Below are 26,354 nucleotides of genomic sequence, written 5' to 3'. Positions count from 1 at the left end.
CCACAAGGGACCCGGCTTCCCCCGGGCTCCGGCGCCAAAGGCGGGACCGGCATCTCCACCGGCGGTCCCGGCCACCCCTCCGCCGCTCCCGGTTTCCCCCCGGGCCGCCACTCCGCCCGCGGTGCCGGTGGCCCCCCAGCCCACGGTCCTGCAGCCGGCTCCCCCCCGGGCTGTCACCCCTCCGCCCACGGGCCCCCCGAGGGTTGTCACTCCCCCGCCCACGGTTTCCCCACGGGCTGTCACCCCCCAACCCACGGCACCCCCTGCCCGGATTGTCACCCCCCAGCCCGCACCCCCTCCCCGGGCTGTCACCCCCCAGCCCGTGCCCCCCCAGCCCACCCCGGCTCCCCCCCGGGCTGCAGCCCCCCAGGCGGTGCCAGCGGCCCCCAAGGCTGCGGCCCCTCAGGCCAACTGCTTTCTCCACAAGATCAGCTCCAACTCCTTCACGGTCACTCCCCGGGGGCAGCCCCCCAGCACCCGCGTCCCCGAGCCCGGTGCTGTCCCCGCCGGCCGCCCCGCGACGCCCAAGGGGCCACCAGTGCCATCCACCAGCCCTTCCCATGCCAGAGCCAACGCCAGGAGGCCAAAGGCGGAGGAGGCCGAAGCGGCCGTGTCGCCCCTGCCCAGTGCCAGTCCGGCCCCCAGTGCCACTCGGCCGCTCTCCGCCTCAGCCCCGCGGGCCGGGGGCTCCTTCGAAATCCACCCGGCCCCCAAGCCCGACTTGGCGGCCATCCCAGCCCACGACCTGCAGGCACAGGCTCTGGCCAAGCTGCGCCTGAATTCGCGCAATTCCTTCGTCTTCGTGCCCCGCCGGGAGGGCAGCCCGGCTCAGCCCCAGGTTGCCAGGCCAGGCCCGGCGCCCTCGGAGGAGAAGGCACCCCAGGAGCCTCCCAGGGCCTCCGCCCCGGAGCAGGAAGAGCCCATCACTTCCCCAGCGGCGCCTCTGGATCCCTTGGTACCTGTGACTTACATCGATGACATTGTGGAGCCGGACAGCGGGGAGCTTCTTCCCAGGGCTGGCCCAGCTGCGAGGACCGGGAGCTTGGCGAATCAGCCCGGAGGAGCTGGCCCTGACCTGGAGATGGAGATTTCCTCCGTGCCCCTCTACAGACCACACTCTGCTCCCCAGCAGAGGGGAGGCAGCACCTTCACTGTCGTGCCCAAAAGGAAACCCGTGGGCCCGGGGCTGCAGGCTCTCGCCGATGCCAGCGGAAGGCCACAGCGGGAGGAAGAGGAGGAGGAAGAGGACGGCAAAGGAAGAGGCAAAGCCGTGGAGAACGCTGATGGGCCCCAAGTGGGGATATCTCATAAAAAGCGCTACCCCACGGTGAACGAGATTGAAGTGATCGGGGGGTACCTGTCCCTGGAGAGGTCCTGCATGAGCAAGACGGGCTCGCGCCGCAAGAAGGTAACCGGGCACCTCTGTGCTCAGCAGCCAGGCTGGAAGTGCTGGTTTGGGTTTGGCTTCTCAGGAGGCATCGCTGGGAGCACGGGCAGGGTGTTTGCCCCAACCAGAGGCTGCCCCCAGAGCTGGCTGAAACGGGGGGTAAAACAGAAGTGAAGCCTTTGGGCAGGTGGAAGACAGGAGAGGGCAGGTGGAACTCCACCACACTGATGCACAGGATATTTCAGAATGGCGAGGAATGAACCAAGGAATAATATTTCATAGTATCCAACGTTAGGAGAGTTTGTAACTCTTTGCAAGCAGTGTCTTGTTTGCTTTTACTGTCTCCTGGAACTTTAAAGGGAGCCTGAGGACCACAGCTGGGAGACGGGACTTGGCGTTAAATGGAATTTGCTCTCAGGGAGGGGGCACTGGGTGCTGTCCCACCAAGCAGCTGAGGGTGGGATTTGCCCTGTGATAACTGCAGGGCCTCTCCCACCCCATCCCTTCTTGGAGATACGATAATGGAGAGTAAAATATTTCAGGAATTTGGGAGCTCAGGGGGAGCTGCAGGGTTTGAGCAGCTGCAGGCTGTGTCTGAGGGGTTGGGCGTGTTGAGCTGCCCGTGGTCACTTGGTGGCTTTGGTGTCTTCCCCGCATTAGTGATCTATTGATAGAGGCTCAGGAATTGGGTCTCGATTAGGCAGAAAGAGATCAGCAAAGACCTTAACTCCCCTTGATAGGATTATACCACCTGCTCGTTCTGTATGTGCAGCTACAGCTCTGAAGATCCAGGAGACGCTGGTTGCTCCAAATGCCTCTGGAGTGAGCGAATGCCAGATTTTCTCACGGCTTGGGGAGTAGTGTAGATCCTTGTGAGCCCTAAATTGAGAATTAATCTTTGTAGGGCTTGGTGAAATGCATCTGGATGTGATAAGGGGAGCAGGGGAGAGTTGTTGGGCTCTGGAAGCAGCACACTGAGGTAGCAAATCCCAACTTTTAGGGCTGTGATGGGACATGTTTTTCCATAGTGGGAACTGTTGTGGGACAATTCCGTTACCCAAATCCAAGTAGATAACTGAGGCACTGAATGCTCATGGGTGCCTGAGGCACTGAGCATTATAATTTGAGGAAATCCTTTGAGCAGAATGCATCTCATTTGAAGGGAGGCAGGGAGTGCTGCTTCCCTGGCTTAACGCTGTCAAATTCCTCCCTAAGCACACGAAGCCTGTGGTAATTTGATGGTGACTAATGCAGGGAGCAGGTCTGGAGCACCTTGAGATCCAGAACAAGCAAATGAGCAGGAGTGTTGATTCTTGCTCAGTGCTCCTGAAGTTTTTCCTTGTTTTACTACAGGGAAATGCTTGGTGAGACTGGAGTTGTTCTGCTGCTTAAACACCTGCTGGCTTGCACTCCCTGCAGCTCTTTTGGCTCTGTTCAGGTTCAATTTGGGGTGTTAATTGGATTTACACCAAATTGGGTGTGTGGTATAAATGGTGAAAAAATTAATACAGCATGTTAGAGTTGTGAGTGCTCTTAGGATGGAGCAGAGGACACAGAGGGAATCTTGTGGATGGTTATATTTGGGTAAGCCCTACTTCTGACAGAGCTGAGGAGCTGATTTTTCTGAGTAGGGGATGCTGTTGGGGCACAAAGAACAAAGCCCTGAGTAAAACCAGTTAAATGGTGCAGAGTGGAAGGTGTCCTTAACAGTACCAAAATGAGGGAGGGAGATGAGCACAACTCCAGTGCAGTGATTGAATTGTTTTTTGGTTGGTCAAACCTAGAGAAGTCGTGGCATGTCCAGCCTGAAACTTGCCAGGAGAAAGCTTTGAGCAACTGGCAGGTCAGTCCTCCTAAAAACGGGCGTTTGGGCTAGAGACCTCCAGAGGACCTTTCCCAGCCTAAAATATTGTGTGATACTGGTTAACTGCTGCTTTGTGTGTCACTGGTGGATTTGTGTGTGACATTGGGCAGGTCGTGGAGCTTCTCTGCCCCTGTTCTTTATCAGCTTAACAGCATTAACTGCCCTGCTGAGGTGCCAAATCCTGCAAGGTGCACACACAGCTGTTCCCTGAGAAATGTGTGTGGGGTCGTCCTGCAGGAGAACTTGTGTGTAAACATTTGGTTTCTGAGAGGAGAGAGATTAAAAAGCAAAAGAGAAACTGCCTGTTATATTTGCAGAACTCAGGATGATGAAACAAATAGGGACCCCTTGAAAAATAAGCTGTAGGAAAGTAGTCAAAACTCAAGTTTCTGGGGGAAATGAAATGTGGTGTGGGAGAAACACCCATTTTTCTTTTACTTCCCTTCCTGCTCAGTCAAGCACAGAGTATGATTTTGTAGCCAGGGTCTAGAAGATACTGATGGTGGACAAATGGAAAGATTTCTGTTTACTCTTGACCTAGAGGATGTTTGTGGCTTTTACTCTGGGTAATAAAGCTGAGTGTTGATGCCTGAAAAGGAAGGAGCTCGGATTAGGATGCATTCCTTGGTTTCTTCCCAAGAGATCACTCTGTGTCTCCAAGGCAACCAGCCAAAAACAAGAGTTCTGTTTTGTAGCTGTGTTGGGGTTTTCAGAAACTTGATTTTGGCCTGAATTGGGCAGAAACAGACAGTTCTTGTGATCTGAGAGCTGCAGTTCTTTGTTAAAACCAATCCCCTTTCTCTTTTGGGGTGTCAAAACCTGATGCTGGTTTTACTGAGCAGCTTCCTCTGTCTTTTGGGGTGAGCAAGCCCTTCCTGTGCCAAGCATCTTCCTTTCCAAACCTTGCCTTTAAAAGGTCTTTAATTATGCTCCATACTCAAGAAAGTAGTGTTTAGTGAAACGTCAAGAACTTGGAAAAATTTAACTGTTTGCTGGTGCCCAGCAGGAATCTGGGAGATAAAGAGCAGGTCAGCAGAGTTTGGAAATGCTGTGGATCAATGAGTGTCTGTGCTGATCATTTATTGGGAAGGAGGGTGTCAGCCCTGCCAGTTGCACCCCACTGTTCTCTGAGATGCAGATGGTGTTTTTCTTCAAATGTAGAAATTCAGCCTCCCTTTTCCATGCTCTGCACAGAGGGAGCTCCAGCCCCTGCTCCTGGCTGCTGACAGTGCCTGTGGGACTTGTGACTTGGCTGTGGCCTCAGGGATGCTGCTGCCTCAAGGTCTTTCAGGATAAACAGCTTTATTGCTCCTTCCAGACCTTCAGATATGTGAAGCAGCTGTTACTTTGGGGGTTGGAGCTGGAGCTTGGTGAGGGAGAGAGAGAAAGATGATGTTTAGGAAATAAATAAATCTGTTCCCAGCTCTGTTGTGGGGCTGTGAAGATCAGTGTGGGGCTGTGAAGATCAGTGTGGGGCTGGGTGTGATGGGACACATCAGGCTCTGCAGGTGGAGGGCAGAGCCCCAGCCCTGCTCACCCTGGGGGCTGGATGAGCTGGAGCTCCTGTGCTCAGGAGGGGTTCAGGTGCCCTCCAGGGCTGTTCATCTGCTCTGGGGCTGTTCTGGGACCTCTCCAGGCAGTGCCAGCAGCAGTTCAGATAAAGCAGTGTGGGTGGAACTCAGTCTGAGCAGTGTTTGCAGCTCCAAAGGGATGTGCCAGGAGCTGCTGGGCAGCTGCTGGAGGAGCTGGCTGGGCTCTCAGAGAGGACAGGATACATGTGCAGGGGTGGAAGGAGACCTACTGACCTTTATTCTAAACTGGGAGTGGGGCAGAGGATGCAGCACACTGTTGGTGACCTCTGCTCAGGGCTCCTCTTTGTACTCTGTTATTGCAGAGAAGTAAAGGCATTTCAGCAGCACCAGGAGGAAGGGAAGGCTTTGCTGCAGGATGTGGATCTTTGGGATCACAGAGGATAAAATCTTGCTCATCTGAGCTGACAAGAGGCAGTGGTGGTTTGGTTACCTGCCAGAATAATGTCTAATAAAGTTGTCAGCGAGATAGAAATCTGGGTTTCTGCAGAACATGTGTGTTGGAGTGAGATCTGGGGAAGGACAGAGCACTGCAGAGCCAGCCAGGCTCCCCACGAGCCGTGACTGGTTTCAGGCTGTCCTTTCCTTGGAGGCTGGACTCTGCCCTGACCCTGCTCCTGCATCCCGAGGGTTTTCCTCTCCAGGACCTCCTGGAGATCCTGCAGGGAAGGTGAACGAATTCTGGCCAGGCCACCCAAAGCCCTGCTCATAACAGGACCTGAGAGCCAGCAGACATCGGGGTGTTGATGGGTTTGATGTTTTTGTTTGTCACAGCTGGCAGTTTGCCATGTGCTGGCAGGCGACTCGCACTGGTGTGAGCAGGGATTAAGGGAACGAGGCTGGTGGGATCCAAACTGTTGGAGCCTGCAGCTAAATTATCTTCAGAGATGTTCAGCTGAACTTCAAAAAGTTCCACCTCACACAAACTTCAGCATATGGTCCATATCCTACTCTTTTGAGCTGCCTGAATGTGGCTTCCAAATTCCCACTCAAAAGTCTGTTAAACAAAAAATTATTTTAAATACCCCTCAGTTCTGATCATGGGCAGCAGCTCTGTTGGTTGAACCTGCTCAACTTCTTGCTCTGCAGTTTTCCATCTGTTCAGTTCTGCTGGAGATGGTCTCCTGTGAGAACCAGGTGTAGGCTTGGGATGTTGGCAGGGATCAACATTTCCAGCTGTTGCCCAGACCTGTTTGGAGCAAGTCTGCACAGTGTGGAGTCTAAATACTGGTGGCTGCCTGAAGTTTTTTTATGCTGTTTTTTTTTTTGCTATAACACAAGTAAATTAACCATAACACAAGTAAATTAATCTGGGGGTAGAAGAAACCTCTCTTCAAAAATTCCTTTGATTATGTCATCTCTGTGTTTTGGAGGGGTCAGGGCACAGATTTGTGTTCTTTAGCTCTTGGAGAACTGCGTGTTCCTGTTCTATTTTCTGTCTCTGGCTGTGCTCTGCTGGGGCAGATTCATCTGCCACCTTTAAGGAGGGGCCATGGCAGTATCTGACATGGATGTATTGCATTTTTAGGAGATGAGGTCAGCAGTGATAAGTCATGCTCAGGAAATAAATGTCTTGGATGATGAAGTGCGGTCCCTGCCCTGCAGAGATGATCTCCATGAGCTGTCAGATGGCAGCAAGCTCTTTCACCCAGACAGGGCCATTTTCCTGCCCTTTGCTAATTCCACTGATTTTTATTTTTTTTCCTGTGATGATGGCTCAAGACTGGAAATCAGAATTTGCTGCAGTTACAGCTTTCAAACCACTTCACAAGCTGCCCCTGAGGCTGTGGTGGGGCAGTGGGTGGTTTTTTGTTTCCCCTCTGCATGCCAGCACCTTGAAGTGCTGAGACTTTGTTGTATGAAGCCCTGGCAGAGCAGATGAATCAGATTTATCTCATCTCTGGAGTGGGAAACTTTCTGTGACTGAGGCTCTGCATGGCCTCACCACTCCCATGCTTTTCATTCTGCAGTGACAGCCTGAGCTGGTCCCAAATTCCCCCCCATGTCCTGCCTGCTGCTGTCAGCATTGCAGGGAATGGGACAGGAGGGCTAAAATAGAAACTCTTACGCAAATAAAGAGCAGAGCCTGGCTTTGAAGCTGGTTAGGACGTGCCCAGGGCTCAGCCTGCCCCAGAGCTCCAGAGGAGATTGGAAGTACTTTGTGCTCTGAACTCTAATCATGAGGATTACAGTTAACGTTTTCTTAATCAGTTTCCCTAATCTGTGGACCAGATTGGAGATGATTTATAATTTTCCTCCAGCTCAAGGATTCAGTTTGTTTTGGGTTTGGGTTTTCCTTCCCACTCTGGTTTTTCCAGTATGTGGTCATGGTGTTCTGAGAAGAGCAGAGGAGGACACTGGGGTGGCTGGGGCAGGATTCCTGCTGGTCTGTATATGTGGGGAACAGCAGGGAAAATGAAAATATTTAGTTTCTGGATGCAGTGGCAGTAAAGGAAATCTGGGTAAGAGCTGCTGCAGCAGCATCTCCTTCACTTCAGGGGTTGTGCTCACCCCCCTCCCAAGTGAAACCTGAATTTAAAACCTATTTATAACCCAAACTTCCAGTGACTGCGGTCTGTGGGGCTGGGAGGATATCCCTGTTTGCCAGTTTGTGCAGGAAGAGTCACATGAAGTGTCTGTATCACACAGAGCCACTTCACAAACATCCTGGGAAAATCTGGGCCGGAGGAATTCTGTGCTGATGTTTTCCGAGAAGTGCCCTTGGGATGATCTTGGGAACTTGGCAGGATGGAGCTGCTGCTTTGTGGGCATTGCAAGATTGTAGGAAATATCTCAGACAAAACACTTGTGTGTGTGTGTAGGGAAATTGTGTCGCTTGCAGGCAGTGGAAATGCAGCTCTGAGCCCTGAGGCTCCTGGTGAGCCTGATGCACTTGCTTCTCATCAAAGAAATTCCTTTTGCATGTTAAAAGAGAGGGAAAAAGGGCAAGAGAGACATGAACTCTTGTGCAGGTGATACTGTTCACATCATGGGAGCCTTTTGGTCCTGAATGAACTCCTTGACAGGGTGGGAACTAATTCTGCTCCCAGCCTCTCTCTGTTCCCATGGAATGATGCTCCATGGGTCCCATTCCAGCACCAAACTCGGGTATTTTTATGAGCTGCTCTGGGCAGTCTGGCTTGCACAGAAATGTTTGTGGATGGCAGCTCCCAGCAGTGCATCTTGTTGTAGCTACAAAAGGGCTGCCTGTGAAATCCTCTGCTCTTGGGGAGCTCTGTGTGATTTTTTTGAGGACACCAAGTCTTGACACTAATTGTACCTTGCTTGTCCTGCTCCCTTTGTGAATTCAGATGAGATTTGTTTCGTGCTAGTAGGGAGATTTGTCCGGTTCTTAGGGGCCAAATAAGTAATTTTTGAATTGCTTGTTAATCTGTGGAAGGCTCTGGCTCTTCTTCCTGCAGATGTGAGGAGGAATAAAGGGCTCCCAGGGTGAATGGCTGCTCTGTGCTCTGGCACACTGGGGCTCCAGCTGTGCTTGTGTGGGCACTGGAATCTCCTCTTGTCCAGCACAGTGAAGAGTTAACCAAGCCACCTGCCCCACATGCTCTTGGGGCTGTCTCTGCCCTGTCACTTCTCATCAGGAATTTGAAACTTGCCAGTGTCTTGCACAAGGAGTTTAATATTTCGAATCTCCATGCATTGCTCCTATCTGCCATGTGCTTCAGCATATTGATTACACAGAGCTGGCTTTGTGGGTTGCCTTGTAAATGGAGACTTTCCTGTTTTGCCTTGTGGCTTGGGAGCTGGGATGTGATCCTGGAGGAAATGTCTCCTTTGCCAGCCACTCTGGGCTTCCCCCATGTGCTCCTGCTGTAAATCTTTAGTGCTCTTAACTCAGTAACTCACTGAGGTGCAGTTAATGGCTGAGCAAAAGTCAGTCTAAGGAAACACTTCTTGGAAAAGCATGATCAAGTGATTCTCTGGTGTCACAGCCAGCTCTTCTTTTTGTACAGAATGACAGAAGGGTACGTTTCTGAATCTGCCGTTTTCTGGGAATACTTAGAATGCTTCAGCCACAGCAGTGCAGGGTTAATCCGATATAGGAACCAAGCCTCAAGTCCCCTCTGTTCCTAGGGATTCTTGTCAGGGAAAAACCCTTTATTTCTGTGTCAAGGAAAGGCTTTAGAGGCACAAAAGCTCCTTATCTGCTGAATGATAGCAAATGCCTTGGAGATGTGCTGGTGTTCCAGGTACTGTTCCAGGCTGCCTACATAGTTTGTGTCTGGAGTTATTCAACAATTTGGGCTGATACATGACTGAGTTTTCAAAAGGATAAGCACATAGACAAGCTCATTGCTAACTCCAAAAAAATGGTTCATTTCCCCAAAACTCCTTTATCTGAAAGTTTCTTTTCTGGGAGTTGTCTAGATCATTGACTGCAGGCTGCTGTGAAAAAACTGAAGGTCTCTGCAGAGCTTTGGAGTTTATGAACTGCTTTTCTGTCTCCTTTTGCTAAATCTGCTGCTCTGTGGGACTGGTCAGATGGGAAGAGCAGGGTAAACCCTTTGGGGATCTTTGTCCACCATAAAAATCTCTGCTCCTACCCCATTTCCAGTCTCACAAGCAGTTATTTGTCTGTGCAGAGACCTTCCCTGTCACTCCCTGGCAGCTGGGAGGTTGTTCTGTGTTAGAACCTGACAGCCTGACACAAGGTTGACTTCCCTTTTCTAAATGAGATCTGCATGACTACTCAGATTTACGCTTTGTTGGGCAATGTTTGCCCTGGCTTCTCTTTCCTGGATATTCTATTACTCATTACTGTTCAAATCCTAGCAAATAAATAAATGATTTTTGCTATGGCAACAAGAACTTATTGGTTGAACAGCACAATATTTCCTGAAAAGCCTGCTTTACTTTTTCCAGTGTGTCTGATTGCTGGCCAGAGTATTTATATATAGATTTTTATATATTTTATATATATATATATATATATGTATATATGAGTTTGGGTTGGACCCTGGGTTTCTGACACAGCTGTGGGTGAAGCCTCCAGCTGAGCAAAGAGTGACAAATCCCTGCAAACATCCACAGCTGAAGGGTGCAAAATTCTTCCTTGCCACAACTGGCAGCTGCTGCTGGGGCAGAGACAGTGCTGAGACAGAATGAGCAGAGGCCTCTGGCTGGGCTCCAGCAAGCTGGGCTCTGCTGGGACACGCTTGTCTTCTAAAGAAACGTCCCCTGTTGCCTTTTGTGTTCCCATAAAAGTCTCTGTGGTCTGGCAAAGCGCTGCTGGCTGTGCAAACCTGTTGTCTGTGCCATGACTGGGCTCTTGGTTTTCCTTTTTAGCTGGTTCCTGGGACTGAAGCTGCCTGTTCCTTGCACACAGAGCTCAGTTGTGCTCTGTAGCCACTCATTTCTCTGCCCCCTGTGTCCCCTGGTTTTGCCTGAATGCTTTGCCCTCCCTGTTCTGTTGGGTCGAGCAGAGCTGCTTTGTGCTTCCCTGAATCCCTCTGGTGCTTAGAGAGGGGAGCTCAGGTGCTGCCACAGCAGGTTTTGGGGTTTGGGCTCTCTCCCCATGGGCAGGGCTGACTGGATGCCCCAGGGCCCATCCTGTGCCAGTGCCTGGTGTTTGCTCTGGGTGTGCCCAGGGGATCAGTGAGCAGCCCTGGGGCTCTGCCTGCTGCAGGCTCTGGGAGCAGGGCTGGGATCTGCCCTAGGACAGATCCCTGTGGTGGTGGGGAACTGGTGCCACGGTGCCCCTGTGCCCCACACCTGCCTGGGTGAGCCTTGCAGGTGATCTTGGCCCAGCTGTGCCCCTGTGCCAGGGCCTGAGTGCTCTGTGTGAAGGGCTCCAGCATTGCTTGAGCTGGCTGTGGAGAGTGGGAGCTGTTGAGTTTGGGGCTGTTGTTGTCTCTGGTCTCTCTGTGGGATGTTGGTGCCTCCAGACTCTGCTCTGTTCTGCCCTGTAGTTTTGCTCCCTGAGCAAAACAGCTGAGGCTGTTTTCTCCTCCAGCACTGCATGCACCTTTGGTCCAATCTGTACTCAAAAGTCATTTCCTTAGAGATTTCCTCCAGATAGCAGAAACCCAGGAGCGTTTAGTTCCATCTCCCAAGCTTAAATTCTAAACTCCAAGGCATATCTCTCCTGTCTGCTTTGTTTTCCATATTCAGCCAAGTACTTCTTGCCCTTCAGTGCCACTGGCAGCGCTGGTCAGTGGCCTGTGTGCAGTCCCTGGTCTGGCAGAGTGGCTCACCCCCACAGGACAGTCACCACATTGTGAGCACTGACAGCCTGGCTCGGATCAGGGAACATCTAGGTCAGCAGCAGGGATGGGAAATTCAGGGAGCAGCAACTGGGATGCTCTTAGCTTCAGGACCATTTAATTCCAACCCCTTTTCTCTGAAATAGAATCTCTCTTCTCCTCATGTGTCATTTGGGGAGACTCAGAGCAGCTCTGGCTGGGGCAGGGAATGGGGAAAGGCAGCTGGTTCCCTCCATCCTCCTTCTCCTGGGAGCAGCCTGTGTCCAAGGGCCATCCTGCCCTGGGCCAGAGTGGCACAGAGCTCCAGCTGTGGGTTTGCAGTGTGCAGGAGCTGCAGCTGCTCCCTCTGTTGCCCAGATTTGACCTAAACTGTCCTTGTGCTTTGCTGAAAAGCAGCAGTGAAATTCTCCCTGTCTGCTCTGATCCCCCCAGGGCTCCTGGGCATGGGCAGCACAGGTTGTGACCTGCTGGCAGCTCTGGCCCTTGGGGACATCCAGATGTGACTTTGGCAGCCCCTAGCAGTGTCACTCCGGTGCTCCAGCTGCTGCTGTGACAGGGAATGGGTGCCCCTGGGCACGGTGGTGCCTGAGGGCTGCTTGGGGCCAGGTGCCACTTGCCAGCCTCTGGGGACTTTCTGTATGACAGAAATATGGGATAAATGTGCTGCACTTGCCCCTGGCCAGTCATTACACAGCATCTGGAGAGAGAGATCAGAACCATCAGGCTCCTGTCCACAAGCTGCCACGTCCTTTCCATTCTGTTCATAACCCTATTAGCTGAATTTTAATTGTCTTTAGAAGTAAAGGGATCACAACACCCTTTTAGACAGCTGCTCCTGAACCTTGATCTGTGTTGGCTAAATACTTCCCTACTTTTGGCATGAACTTACTCCTGGCAGGCTTATCCTCCTTGTTTGTCTGATGTGTGCTGGCATCAGCAGTTCTCTGCTCCTTGGTGGTTATTTCTGGAGTACTTACAAAGAGCTGTTGTGCTTTTTCTCCACCTTCACTTTTGCTGGTGTGAAGTTTTTGCCAGTGAATCTCCTCTGCACCTGTTGAGGTGACCTGTAACCAGATCCCTGGAGCACAGCGGTAGATAATGGTTAGGACAGGCAAGGCTGCAGGGGAACAAACCTTTCCCTCAGCTTTTCTTCTCAGCTTGTTCAAGCACATCTGGAGCTACTTCCACCACCTGCTGGGTGTCACAGGGGGGAGAGAGCCAGGCAGTCCCTGTTTCCAGCAGAAATGCCTCGCTTCATTCCTGGTTCATTTCAGCAGCATCCTAATGATGATTACAGTCCTACAGCCAGTCCCAAATTTTCTTCCTCAGTTATTCACAGGTGATGAACTTCTCTTAGTGCAAGGATTGCTGTTGAACTTGACTCTATTTTTAGTTGAATCTCCCTGATAATTCTCCTTTGCTCTTGCCCAGATGAAGATCTCTTTCAACGAGACGAGTTTGCAGACGATGTTTGAGTACCCCTCAGAGAGCTCCCTGGCAGAAGAGGATGAGGAAGAGGAAGGACACGCTTCTGAAACAGAGGAGGAAAAATCTCGTACCTTTTATGTTCCACGCCCAAACAGCACTTTGCATCCCAGTACACCTAACTCAGGTGAGTGAGGCACTGTGTTGGCACTGTGGGGTTTCTGGTGCTGTCTGACACTGCTCACGTTTCCCATGAACTCTTAAGGGGCTCCACATGGGTGGAAATGCTGCAGATGGGCTGGGCCTGTTGGGATCCTGGTCCCACTTCTTTTTGAGGTGGTGAGAAATATTTACCTCATCTTTCTCCTTCCAGCAGATTTATCCAGCTACACCCCAAAGCACTCTGTGAAGTTCAGTGAGTGGCAGGAGCAGAAGTATGAGGGTCCTGCTGCAGAGGGACCCCTCCCAAAGGAAGCTGATGCCCATGGGAACCAAGTCATGGTGAGGCTATAAATAATCAACTCTTGTGCTCTTTTGTGGTGTGGGGGTTGTTCCAGGCAGTGGATGGGACAGGATGTGCCTTTCCCTGCACACCTGTGTTTGTGTTCCTGCCCAGGGAGCTGTGTCACTGCTCCCAAGGGACCAAAACACTGTCCCACTGCCACTACCATAGCTGGCTCTGTGAAGGAGACTCAAGGCAGCTGGCACACTCTGTGCTCAGCACAGGAAAGACGTGGATCTGTTGGAACAAGTCCAGAGGAGGCCATGGAGATGCCCCTCTGCTCTGGAGCCAGGCTGGGAGAACTGGGGGCCTTCACCTGGAGAAGGGAAGGCTCCAGTGAGACCTCAGAGCCCCTTCCAGGACCTAAAGACAGCTTATAAAAAACAGGGAGATTGATTTTTTTATTTTTCTTTTAAATTGATAGGACAAGGGGGAACAGTTTTAAACTAAAAGAGATTTAGATTAGATATTGGGAAGAAATTGCTCCCTGTGAAGCTCTGGAAGTGTCCAAGGCCAGATTGGATGGGGCTGGCAGCCACCTGGGATAGTGGAGTGTGTCCCTCCCTGCTCCTGGCACGAGGCTGGAACCAGATGGGTTTTAAAATCCCTTCCAACCCAAACCATTGCAGGACTTTGACACTCCTGGGCACGTTTGGGGAGGGGGGCACTAACTAAACACATCCAGCTCAGCCAGGCTGGGAGCCAAGGCACCATGCAAGGGTGAGGGGCTCTGACAGCACCGTGGTCTCCCTGTGCTCTGCCCACAGCTCACCCCGGCGGAGAAGGGCGGTCTCTCGGATTTCAGCAGCGAACCCGCGCTCTATTTCTGAGCTGGAACCGCCACCCAAACCGCCCCCAAACCACGGCTTTCCCCGGATCCTGCTGCCAAGGGTGGAACACCTGCTCTCGGGCATCTTCAGAGAATATTTGCACTGGATTTTGGGACCCAATTACTGCTTTCAAGGCGATTGATTTATTCTGCCTGTGGCCTTGCATATTCCTTGTTCAAGATCAGCTGCTGGTTAGCAAGTGTGGGGAGGACATCTGTAATCCTGGGGTGGATGTTGATTTTTCTTACTGCTAGTCTGAGTCCAGGCACTGTGCAGGGTCTGGAAAGCTTTTGCAATCCTTCTCCCCAGTGGAGGATGGCTCTGGAGTTGGAGCTCTGGGCAGCAAGGCAGGTTCACAGCGTGGCTGTGATTTGACACACTGGGTGTCACTGAAGCTTCAGGGCTTGTCCTTTGCGTGTTTCTGGCTCTGGTTTCACTGAAACATCATGGAATTCATGTGCCATGAGTTATGCCATGAAAAAAGCCAGTTACATGCTTGTGGAGTTCACTGAGAACACCCTGAGGGAGGGATGGGAAAAGCAATGAATGCCTTTAGCTTTAGGTGTTATTTTTGCACCAATGAGTAGAAAAATGTCCAGACTGTTTTGAGCCTCTTGAAGACTTCCAAACATTGGCCATAGCTTTGGTCTGTTCTTCCCAGCTCTGGCATCCAGTCTCTGGGAATTGCTGGTTGTGCTCCAGTTTGCCAGCTCCTCTTGTTGCTTTGTCCCAGATCTGATTGATCTCTCTTGGTTGCTTCCTTCAAGCCACACTTGCTCTGCTCCTCTAATCAAAGCACAGGAGGGCAGTTTCACTCCTTTCTTCTGCAGAACTTGAACAAGGAATGTGGGTTATTTTTGTTTTTTCTAGGATTTTTATAGTTCTATTGTAATTGTTTAATGCAGCCAATATGCAAAGGACTCTGCTAGAATCTTCCATTCAAGTTTTCTACTACTGTAAACTCAGGGTCAAAATTGCACTCTGGAACAGATGGAGCAGTGCTGCTAATGAGATTTGTACTTTGGGATTAAAAGAGATGTGGTGAGAACAGATCTGGCCTCTTTGGGCTTTATGGAATGAGTGGTACCCCCATGTGGGGTGTGATCCAAAGGATGATCTGGTATTTTGATTAAATTTGATGGTTACTGGTTTGTCTCTTATAGATGGTATCTGCTCAAGTGACACTGGTCTGTGAACTGAAAATGCTTTGCATACCTTGCACTTGGTTTGGTGTCTGTTGTAGCAGCAAGGGAAGGTTGTTCTGCTAAAAAAAAATACAGGATTAAATGTTAGGACATACCTACATGTAGCTGTTCCCTTCTGCCCTGGGTGCCTAAATACTTTTGGAAAGATAATGCAAAAAAAAAAAAAAAGAAAAAAAAAGAGCTACTCAGTAGTTTGTTAGATGTTGGTTGGGGGGGGCACAAAGAAACATTTTGCACCTCCTTGTCCATTCCAAGCTGGTTTCAGATCTGCTGCCTGTGTGACTTTGCCAGAAGCAGGATGTGTCTGCAGTGCACCTGCCTGGGACATGACACAAGGACCATGGAGCTCCAGGCGTTGAGGCTTCTCCCATTAATGAAATACTTCAGGATAAGGTGCTGAGACTGGGCTGGAATCAGGGAAAATGTGAGACTGCTGCTGACTGCTAGATTTAAGGGATGAGTTTTCAGCAGAGCTTTTCTAGCAAAAAATGTCCCAGTGAACATCTTTCCCTGTGGAAAAACCCAGGTCAATTTAAGGCAGCTCTGTTTCTAGCACAACTGCAGGTGATAAAGCAAAGCTGCTTTCAACTCAAGTTAGGGACAAGGGGTCTGAACTAGCCCTGGCTTAGTTCTCCTGTGGATCCATGAGGAATGCTAAAGCCAACACTGTCCTGCAGCTCCAACACTGCTCTGGTTCTCGTGGGAGCCAATTCTGTGCCTGCAGCCCTGTGGGCAGGACAGCTCGGGGGTGTGGCAGTGCAGAGTGTGCTGCTGGCTCTGCTCCTTCCCCCGGTGATCCTGCTCTACCTCGGAGCTGGGATTCACACCTCACTGAGCACTCCTTTGCACTTCCCAGCTCCATGGCCTAATCCCTGCCCGGGTCCTCCAGCTCCCTGCGGGCAGAGCAGGGTGAGTGCTGTCCCAAGGGCAGGAGCTTTAGCTGATGGCTCACCTCCTGGGATGTGCCTCAGGATGGCTGTGCTTAAAATGAAGGGTATTTTTTTTTTTTGTAAATGCCTACCCTGATCTGGAGCATTTGAGGATCAGCTTTAGTGGATCTCTGACTAATACCAAAGCACATCTGAAAGGAACATGTACTTCTGCAAAGCAAAGGCTTTTATTAAATGTGTGGCATCCTTGTCCCACAACAGCAGCTCTCTCTGGCCAACAGGACTTTCCAGGCTGAAGAAGAAATTTAGGAATGCTTTTGTCGACGTACTCGTGGTCCTAATGAAGTGCTTTGTGGCTCAATGGCTTTACCAAGATCCCCCATTTCTTCCTTCAGGAGATCTAGCAATGTCTGAGAATTGTCCAGTATCTGGGAAAGAAATAAAAATAGCTTATTTTTACATAAACTGTTTCTCTTATGAATTCCCTTTCAATTCAACTGATCTGCCTTGCAGCAATAGGGGTTCTCCCACCCTTCAGGCTCTAATTCCCGGTGATTTATTATCCTCACTGTGGGAATATCTGTGGGAGAATTTCTGGTTTGTGTTCATATTCTGAATAAGAAAGGCCCTAAGCAATTTATCTGCCATGGAGCACTAGACAGAGAACTGCCTGAAGCAGACTGGGGTGTATTTGGTTGGTTTGGGGGGCTTTATTAAGGGAGATTTGGTACCTTGGGCTTTTTAGATCAGTATTAAATTATGCTCAGCAGACCCAGTCTTAACTCTTTTCCACTGTTACAACTGCACATTTTGGGTTTCAGGCTTCAAGACTAACTCAAATCTACAGTGACCTTATGGCAGACTAGATCTGTTATTAATTTTCTCCTATTTTTAGCTCACTGTGTACATAATCTAATATCCCTGCTTCCTATGCTCTAGGCTACAACATATTTAGGGGACCTTTCTCCCTGTCCATCTCACCAGTTAAAACTTTTAACACAGTGGACAAACTGTAACCAAATGTGATGGTTATAGTCCCAAAAAAAACTATGTTCCTTTGAGTTTGTGGAAAATCACCAAGTGAGGAGCTGAGGAAGTGCCCCACAGGACAAGGTGCTGGAGGAAGGTGAAGTCCTGTGGGGGCTGGCAGAAAGCAAGGAGTGACAAAGCAGGGATGTACATCCACAGGAAAGGAACTCTGTTACTTTCTGTCTGTGGAACACCAGCATCTCCTCCTCACCACCTCCTTCTACCTCCCGTGTCAGTTCCTTTCAATAAACAAATTAATCCGCAGGCTGGGGGTGTGACTTGGATCTCAGGTAAGGTTTCTTTTTACAGGGGCTGTTGGTTTGTGTACCTTACAACACAGTTTTTAAGCTTTTAAATTTTTATATGAGTTTCCCCCTTCACTTCAAACCATCAGGTCTTGAAGGAGGTCGAGGAAACAGCTCCAGCTTCATCTGACAAGTGATTGCCGGGGAAAGCACTGACTTGGGGACAGAAGAGGAGCTGACACAGTAGTTGGTCACATCCAAAATGCAAACTGGAGGAGAATTTAGGCAGCAGCTAATGGGGGTATTTCTGACACAAACTCTGCCTGGTCACCAAGAGGAAGATTGTTACTCATCTGAAAAGAGGCTGGGAAGATCCTTTTTTAAAAAACAAAAAGCTGTTGGTGTTTAATACAGAACAGCTCTGCCCCTGTCTGTGGGGATCAAGCAGATCCCGCCTGGCAGTAACACACACAGGGACCAAAAAGAAACTACACTAAATCTTGGGCTCTCCTCCAGTCTCAACACACCGAGCGCCCTGAGCGCTGCTCGCTGTCAGTACCTGCCCGGAGGCCGTGTCCATGTCGGCGATGGTGCGGGCGATGTGGGCTCGGGCGGACCGGAGCCCGGCCAGGCTCTCGCTGGTGTCGGACAAGCGCCGGGAGAGCAGGGCGAGCCGAGCCTGCAGCCGGCTCCGCTCCACCTCCTTGGCCCGGATCCGCCCGCTCAGCTCGTTCTGCCGGGCGCGGAGCTCCGCCAGCCCTGCGGGACGGCAGCGTCAGACGGGCCCGCTCCCCCTGCCCGGCCCCCGGCCCCGCTGCCCGCCCGGCCCCGCTCACCCTCCCGCAGCGCCTCGTGGTGCCCCCGCAGCGCGGCCCCGGTGCCGCTCATCGCCGCCGCTCCGCCCCTTCCTGCGGCCCGAATGGAGCTCTCGGCCGCCTGGCACACGCTCAGCACCGCGCTGGTGCCGCCCGCCGCGCTGGGGCTGGTGAGCGGGGACCGAGCGGGGACCGGGCGGGCCCTCACGGGTCGCTGCGCTCCGCCGGGCACGGGGCAGGCCCGAGCCGCCGCCCCCCGGGATGCTCCGGCCTCGGCTCCTCCCCGGCCGGGCCTCGCCGGCTCTGGGTCCGCGGGGCGGGTGGGAACGGCCGGGGCTGAGGGAGGAACGGCCGGAGCTGAGGGAGGAACGGCCGGGGGTGGAGGGAGGAACGGCCGGGGCTGAGGGAGGAACGGCCGGGGGTGGAGGAGGAACGGCCGGGGCTGGAGGAGGAACGGCCGGGGGTGGAGGAGGAACGGCCGGTGTTGGAGGAGGAACGGCCGGGGCTGAGGGAGGAACGGCCGGGGCTGAGGGAGGAACGGCCGGGGCTGAGGGAGGAACGGCTCGGGCCAGGGGAGGAACGGCCGGCGCTGCCGGGGCCGGGGAGGAGGGGAAGGAGCTCCTGGGAGTGCGAGGGGTGGTGGCTGCTGGGGGCTGTCAGGGTCCAGCCGCCCCTCTCCCTATCAGCCCAACCAGGAGCAGGACCAAAAGGCCACAGCTTGCCCGGCCGTGCTGTGGCTCTGCTCCCACTCCGTCTGATGGAACTGGTGTTGGCCAAAGAAGGGTTTTGCTCCAGAGCCCTGTATTTTGGGTGCCCAAGGGTGGCTCACAGCATTCCCACCAGCAGCTGTGTCCTGCAGCGGCCACCAGCAGGGACAGCAGTGATGTGTGCGGGTGTGAGCCCTGGGAGGGTGCGCTGGGCATCCAGCGGTGGGCTGAGACCCTGGCAGGTCACCGTGGAGGAGCAGCATCCCTGGCAGCAGAGTCCCAGTGTCCTCCAACAAATGCTTACCTTGTGTTCCCTCCACTTCCCAGGCAACCCCGAGGGCTGAAGCTGCGGGGCCGCTGCAGGATGCCGAGCTCCGGGCAGCCCTGGAGGTGCTGCAGTGCTACGACTTGCACTCCATCGTGGAGGAGTGGTTCATCGAGGTGCTGCAGACTGACCTGCAGGCGAATATCGCCCCCGAGTTCTGGATCTGCATTAGCCAGTATGAGAACATGGTTGAGGAGCCCCAGTGCGCAGTGCTGCTCCTGGATGCGTTCAGGCTGCTCAAGTGCCGCCTGGAGCCCTACCTGAACAGCCTGGAGCTCCTGGAGCAGTGGACCAAAGCAGGCCTGCTCCTGGGGACAGGTGCTCAGACGCTGAAGGAGAAGGTCTACACCATGTTCAAAGCTATCCTCTTCTTCTCCACGACCAAATCCTTCCAGGAGATGATCCAGCAGTTCTACAGCCGCACGTTCAGGATATACATGCGGCAGTGGAAGAAAGGAGAGGATGGAACGAACGAGAGTGAGAGCAGCATGAGTGAGCCCGAGCAGGAGAGTGACCCAGAGGAGGGCGGAGGAGAGGGCCAGCTCTGTGCAGGCTGCAGCAGCAAGAGGGAGCAGTGCTGGTGCCCTGAAGCCATGGGACAGTTCCAGCAGCTCAATGACATTCTGTAGGTATCTCACGGGGTGGTGGCTGTCACTCGGAGCAAGGGGGAGTCTGGATGGGGAGCAGCAGCAGGTTTTATTGATCCCTGAGAACAGGAGGAGCTGTGTGAGGTCAGGCAGTGTCATGGTGGCGGGTAGAGAACTCAACATGGACTTTCTGCTTTCAACTGGTGGTTGAACAAGAGCAGATCTTTAGACAGAACATTCCTCTCCCTGGATATGAGAATATTCTCCTCTTGCTCTGAGGTCTCTGACCACAAAGAACAAGCTAGTACAAGGTGTCCCTGCCCATGTCAGGGCTTTGGACTAGATGATCTTTAAGGTCTCTTCCAACCCAAACCATTCTCTGATTCTATGAAAACTCTTTAAAATTAAAAGGCTTCTGATGGCTGTAAATAATGTCAGTAAGGAAGATGGGATAGCAGTCATGCCGTGTGTTGCACAGGTAGCACATCTCTGTGGGCTCTCAGAGCTTGTGGCCTGAGCTGGGCCTGCCTCAGTGGAATGCACAGGGAGGGTGGTGCCTTCAGCTATAAGATTTTCTTGATCTGCTGGTGCCTTTGCCCCCACACGTTCCTGACAGTGTCCCTGTGCCCGCAGCCGCCGGCTGAATTTGCTGGAGAGGGTGAGCGCTGATGCTGTCACCACCATCTTGCACAGGATGATCGAGGAGAGGATGGAGCAGCGCTGCCGTGGGGAGTACGAGCACTCCTTCCTCAACGAGTTCCAAGAGGTAAGGCAGGTGTGGGGGCAGTGAGAGTCCTCCCTGGGAGATGTGCAGCTCTTGTTGGGTTTTAGCCAGCAGGCTAAAAGCAGATTCCAACTTCAACACCTGGTCCAGGGCTTTGACTTCCAGCAGGCCTGGCAGGAGAGGTGGCTAAAACTCCCAATTTTGGCTGATTGTGGAGGGGAAGGTTTGCTCTGACCTGTGCATGAAGGACTGTCACATTTCACCTCGTGATGTCTGTAGTAATGAGGGAATTTCTGTGGTTCCAGTTCAAAAACCACAAGATCAGCACCTGGCCAGCAGAGGGCTCTCCCTCTGTGTAGGTGAGCCCATAATTAGAATATCCTGTATCTTCAGTTAAAGTTCCAATTCTTTCAGCTGGGCTTTCCCCAGCTATAATCCAGGCTGGGGCACATTTGAAGAGCAGCTGGGGGTGATGCTCCTTGTCCAGCTGCCTCTTTCTGCCAGCTGGGGTGGGTTAGGATGTGGCATGCAGCTCTGTGTTCACATCTGTTTCTCCCTTTCATCTGCAGTGGATAGAGAAGGTGATTGGGTGGCTCAGCAGGGTGTTCCTGCAGGATGGCCCCTCGGCTCAGCCCTCCCCAGAAGCCAGCAGCACCTTGAAACGCTGGCGCTGCCACGTCCAGAGGTTCTTCTACCGCATCTACGCCAGCATGCGCATCGAGGAGCTCTTCAGCATCATCCGAGGTGCTTCACCCTGGGCTGGGGCTGGGTGGGTGAGAGAGCTCTCTGATGTGCCACACTGCCTCCCCTCAGAGCCTGGCACTGCTCCTGATCACTGCTTGGTTTGCAGATTTCCCAGAGTCAAAGCCTGCTGTGGAGGACCTCAAATTCTGCCTGGAAAGGACTAACCAGAGGCAGCAGCTGCTCAGCTCCCTGAAAAATGCTCTGGAAATGAGACTTCTGCATCCTGGTGGGTTTTATATCCCTGTCTGTGTCCTGACACCGTGAGGAGCCTGGGCATCAGTGGGGATCTACTTGGAGCTGGTCTGGTTTCCTGTTTGAGGAGTGAGGGGCAGTCACCATGCCCATCACACGTTCTTCATGTTCCAGTGGGCATGGCAGCAGCAGCTGATGGCATCCCAGCCCCCTTTGGCCTCATTTCTCCACTGTGGTCAGGAGCACAAAGTTTAGCTTCGGTCCAGGTGGGCAAAGGGTTCTTTGCACTGTCAGGGCTCAGCTCTGAGCCTCCATTCATGCTCAAAACTGGTTTCTCAGGCACACGGATCTGATCTGCCCCATTGCCTTGGGCAGTAGGGCAGCAAAGCCCTCCTCTTCCCACACCACAGATAGAACAGAGAGCTTGGACCATCCAAACTCCTTCCATCCAAGCCATTATTCTGTGCTGCTGGACTCTGACTCCTGCTCCTCTCCTGCAGGAGTCAACACCTCTGACATCATCACTCTGTATATCTCGGCCATCAAGGCCCTGCGGGAGCTGGACCCTTCCATGGTTATCCTGGAGGTTGCCTGTGAGCCCATCAGGAAGTACCTGAGGTAGGAGGAGTGTGGGGCAGTCTGACACATCCCCTTTCCCTCCCCTCACTCGCTCTGTTTCCATTGCTGCTGGCAGGACTCGGGAGGACACGGTGCGGCAGATCGTGGCCGGTCTCACGGGGGATGCTGAGGGCTCGGGTGACCTGGCAAACGAGCTCTCCAAAGCTGACCCAGTGACCCTGGAGAATGGCCAGGAGAGTGATGATGACATCTCAGAGCCAGGGGACTGGGTTCCTGACCCAGTGGATGCAGATCCAGGTGAGATGCTGAGCCCAGCAGTCCTGGCAGCCGGCTGTTTTCCCTGATGGGCTGGAGCCTTCAGCAGCTCCCATCTGGAGCTGGGCTGGGGCAGGTCCCTGTTAACGTCACACTGGATTCCACCAGGGAAATCGAGCTCCAAGCGTCGCTCCTCAGACATCATCAGCCTCCTGGTGAGCATCTACGGCAGCAAGGACCTGTTCATCAACGAGTACCGCACGCTGCTGGCTGACAGGCTGCTGCACCAGTTCAACTACAGCGCTGAGAGGTGAGGCCCCAGCGCCCACAGCCAGGGCTTCCCTGGAAAAATCACCTGAGGTTTCTTTTACCTGCTGTCTGAAGGGTAGAACTTTCAGACTCAGTCCTGTCAGTGGCTGTTTGTGCAGCCAGGAGTGTCTTTGGCTGTTTGCTTTGCAGCTTTGAGTTTGTCTCTAGGATTCCATGCTCAGTCCTGCCCTTGGCTTGTGTTAGAGTAGGAATTTGGAGACACTGACATGCTCTTAGCTCCATCCCACGTGTTGATGGCCCCTCAAGTGGAAGGGATGGGAGATGTGTTTTTCTGAAATACAGAAAGTTCCACCTGAACATGAGGAAGAGCTTTGCTGTAAGGAGAGGTGACTGAGGAGTGGAACAGGAGCCCAGAGAGGCTGTGAATTCTCCTTCCCTGGAGATATTCCAAGCCTGTCTGGACACAACCCTGAGTGATTGCTCCAGGGGACCTGCTTGAGCAGGGAGGTGGAACTGGATGAGCTCCAGTGATTCCAGCCTGAACCATTCTGGGATTCTGTCTTTAAAAAGCTGCTGGCCTAGAGGAGGTGGCTGTTCCTCCCTTGGTACCAGGAGCCATCCTGGGCAGACACTGTGCCTTGCAAGGCTTCCTAGGAAGAGCATCCTTGTGCCAGGGACTTCCTTTTTTTGGCTGTGTGGTGAGGGGTGGAGGCCAAGCCAGGTTTGTCCTGCTGAGGGCCCCGTGCCTGACCTGCTGTGTCTCTTTCCAGGGAAATCCGGAACGTGGAGCTGCTGAAGCTCAGGTTTGGTGAAGCTCAGATGCACTACTGTGAAGTCATGTTAAAAGTAACTCCTTTTATTTTTTTAATTCAAGTCCTGTGTGTCTGAGCCCATTGGGGAAGGGGAGGGACTTGAGGAGTGACCCAGAAAGGGTTTTTTAGGAAAGTGGGGGCTCCAGAATGCCAGAGAGGGGCTGATTTGTGGCAGGCAGGAGTGCATTTAAATCATGTCTGTTTTTAAGCCCTGTGGGTTGGATTATCAGCTCTGGGGAGTGGTTGCTCTGGTGCTGCTGTCTCTCCTGCCCTTCCTGCAGTATCCTGGCATTGAAGAGCTGGGCTTGTCCAGCTCCTCTGGGGGTGGGACTCTGGAGTTTGATTCTTTTGGAGCACTCTGGGAAGAACACAGGTGTGGAAGGCCTCCAGTGAAGGCAGCATTGAGTTATAACCCCTCCCTCTAACATCCCACAAATTTTTCTGAGTACGTAGCAGACTTCCAAGTAGAATACACATGAGATCACGTCCTTTCCATCACCCTTTGGAGAGAACACTGTTCACCTTGTTGAAGCCTCTCCTTCAGCACTGGTTAGCACTGACTGTGAAGGGGAGGAGCCCCCTGAGCCCCCTGTGCCTGTTGCAGGACATGGCCGACTCGCGGCGCATTAACGCCAACATTCGGGATGAGGAGGAGAAGCTCCCTGAGGAGGAGAGGCCTCCCTTCAGCCTCGTGGCTGTTATCCTGTCCAGTGAGTTCTGGCCACCACTCAAAGAGGAGAAGCTGGAGCTTCCAGAGCAGGTCAAGGAAGCCATGGAAGCGTATTCCAAGAAGTATGAGAAACTAAAGGTGAGCCCAGCTTAACCCTCCTTAGGAAAGCTTTATCCAGTCCCCTTCAGCTGCTGGTTGGCCCACGCTGTTACAGTGGGGTTTGCATTAAACCACCATCCCAGTGGTTCCTGCTGGGAGATCTGCTGGGATCAGCTGCTTCCCCCTTTTCCCAGGCCATGAGGACCCTGAACTGGAAGTACCACCTGGGGCTGGTGAGCCTGGACGTGGAGCTGGCTGATCGCACGCTCTCCCTGTCCGTGTCTCCTGTGCACGCTGCCATCATCCTGCACTTCCAGACCAAGAGTGAGCACTGGGCAGCCCCTGTCTGTGCTTCCATGGCTGGGAAAGACACGTTCCTCGGGCAGCTGGAGGCTCTGAGAGCTCTGGCAGGAGGTCCAAGACCTGGTGCATGGGTTTGGTTCTCCCACAGGGTTTCCAGCACCCAGCAGGGCCACAGCTCTGCACCCCTCTGCTTGTTCTGGCAGTGCCTCCCCTGCCTTACCCAGCTTCCTTCCAAATCCTGGCAGGCTTGGGTGTGGAAAGTTTCCTGTTCTCCATCTCCTGTCTGATTTCCATGGTCTCTGCAGGCACCTGGACGCTGACAGAGCTGAGTGAAGTGCTCAAGGTGCCCGTGACGTCGCTGAAGAGGAAGATGACGCTGTGGCTGCAGCAGGGAGTCCTGCGGGAAGAGCCCGAGGGCACCTTCACCGTCATCGAGGAGGAGCAGAAGGACCAGGTGGAGAAAGTTGTTCTGATTGACAGTGACGAGGAGGGGGACTCTGCCATGGCCTCACAGGCTGACCAGAAGGAGGAGGAGCTGCAGGTACCTGTCCCTGTGGTGATGCAAACATCCTGTGTTTTGGGTTTGGGGAATCTGATCAGGATGATGGATTCAGTTTGCACTATGGATTCACATTTTCCACTGCAAGTGGCCAAGTCCAGCACAAACATTTGGGTTTTCAAGTGGGTATCTCTTGGTTAATCTTTTGATGCTGGATCACAGCCTTCCCTCCAGACAAGTGCCCAACTGCTGAGTAAGGGAACCATTTGGAAATCTCCAAATTGGTTTTTTTTTTTTAGTTTAAAAAAAGAAAAGAAGTCTGAGACATGATTTCATATTTGAAAATAGCCATAACTACTTTGGATGCACCCAAGCAACACTTTTTGGCACTTCTGACTGCCCAAAAAACTTACCCAGTACTAACAGCTGGATCTCTGCCTTCTCTCTGTTGTGGTTCCTGGACATTTCCAGTGCCTTTCCTGCCCATGAGTCATACTGTGTGTGTTGTGCACACAGCATTGTCATACTGGTGTTCATCCACAGAGGGTCATGTGTGTGCTGCAGGTCAGATCCCACTGGCTAGCTCAGTGTCCCAGCACTTTGCTGCTGTTGTTGGATATGCCCTGTTTGAAGACCCCATGCTCATGGCTGAGAGCAGAACTTAGTGCCAGCTGCATCCCTGCCCTGTTTTTGGGATATTTGCTTTATGCTGTAGTGTCAGTCATTCACTGTGGCCTGTGTCCCTCTGCAGCTGTTCTGGACGTACATCCAGGCCATGCTGACCAACCTGGAGAGCCTGTCCCTGGAGAGGATTCACAGCATGCTCAAGATGTTTGTGATGACGGGCCCCGTGGTCACTGAGATCGATATCCAGGAGCTGCAGGGATTCCTCCAGAAGAAGGTCCGGGACCAGCAGCTCATCTACTCAGGGGGTGTCTATCGCCTGCCCAAGAACTGTAACTGACCTGGCAGTGTCCCTGGGCACTCCTGCCTGTGCCTGAGCTCTGCTCCAGAGTGCCACCAGCTCTCAGGGTCCTGCTGGGGGTTCTCTGCCCTGGGGGTTCTCTGTACCCCCTTCCCCGAATGGCTGTCAGCTCAGCACAAGCCTGGACACCCCACATCTGGGTCTGCTCCACACATTCCTCCCTCCCTCATGTGAGTGCCTGGGCCCACCTCCCTGGTTAATAAATAAATCTCCTTTTTCCAATGGTGTCAACTCTTTTCTTTCCTCTTGGCACCTCCCCATGCTGGAGGGGCAGGCAGGAAGCTCCTCAGTCTGCCAGGCACTGTCTGTCTTTCCTTGGTCTCCATGTGCAGCCCCAGGAGGTTTTGGGAGGGGGCTGTGGGCTCCAGCTGCTGTCTGGGGCTCTGTGTGTGGCTAAAGCAGTGTCTTGGAGCTGGATGTGATGAATGAGACCCTGGCCAAAACCAAGGCTTGGGGGAAAACTGCAGGGTGCCCTTGTTTGGGACTCTTAAATTGTGTGGAATAATTTTATTGTGGGATGAAAAATGCTTTAGATGGATGAGATGTAGCAGTTCTTCAGGGCAAGCTGGTTATTCCTGGAGGAGATCCAGTGGATTAT

The 26,354-nt window shown here is 52.8% G+C and overlaps 2 protein-coding genes across 2 annotated transcripts in view; both read left to right on the top strand.

Moving 5' to 3' along the window:
* TPRN (taperin) overlaps positions 1 to 14,983 on the top strand; it is a 15,922-nt gene extending 939 nt beyond the window's left edge. Inside the window, exons 2-5 of the mRNA XM_015644532.3 lie at positions 8 to 1,408; positions 12,496 to 12,676; positions 12,863 to 12,990; positions 13,759 to 14,983. Of these exons, the coding sequence (XP_015500018.1) occupies positions 8 to 1,408; positions 12,496 to 12,676; positions 12,863 to 12,990; positions 13,759 to 13,821 (1,773 nt within the window). The 3' untranslated portion in view covers positions 13,822 to 14,983. The remainder of the gene's footprint in view (positions 1 to 7; positions 1,409 to 12,495; positions 12,677 to 12,862; positions 12,991 to 13,758) is intronic.
* Positions 14,984 to 18,094: 3,111 nt separating this feature from the next.
* On the top strand, positions 18,095 to 25,978 carry ANAPC2 (anaphase promoting complex subunit 2). Its single transcript, XM_015644994.2, has 13 exons — positions 18,095 to 18,175; positions 19,040 to 19,662; positions 20,258 to 20,390; positions 20,918 to 21,092; positions 21,199 to 21,318; positions 21,785 to 21,902; positions 21,979 to 22,160; positions 22,287 to 22,428; positions 23,159 to 23,234; positions 23,805 to 24,008; positions 24,164 to 24,293; positions 24,578 to 24,813; positions 25,523 to 25,978. Exons 1-13 carry the CDS (start codon positions 18,110 to 18,112, stop codon positions 25,733 to 25,735), a joined length of 2,418 nt encoding a protein of 805 aa, XP_015500480.1. The 5' UTR covers positions 18,095 to 18,109; the 3' UTR covers positions 25,736 to 25,978.
* The last annotated feature ends 376 nt before the right edge of the window (positions 25,979 to 26,354 follow it).

Source organism: Parus major, chromosome 17 (assembly GCF_001522545.3).
Source record: "Parus major isolate Abel chromosome 17, Parus_major1.1, whole genome shotgun sequence".
Classification (NCBI taxonomy): domain Eukaryota; kingdom Metazoa; phylum Chordata; class Aves; order Passeriformes; family Paridae; genus Parus; species Parus major.
The sequence above is the reverse complement of the archived record's forward strand: the minus strand, read 5'-3'. Positions and strand labels throughout refer to the sequence as shown.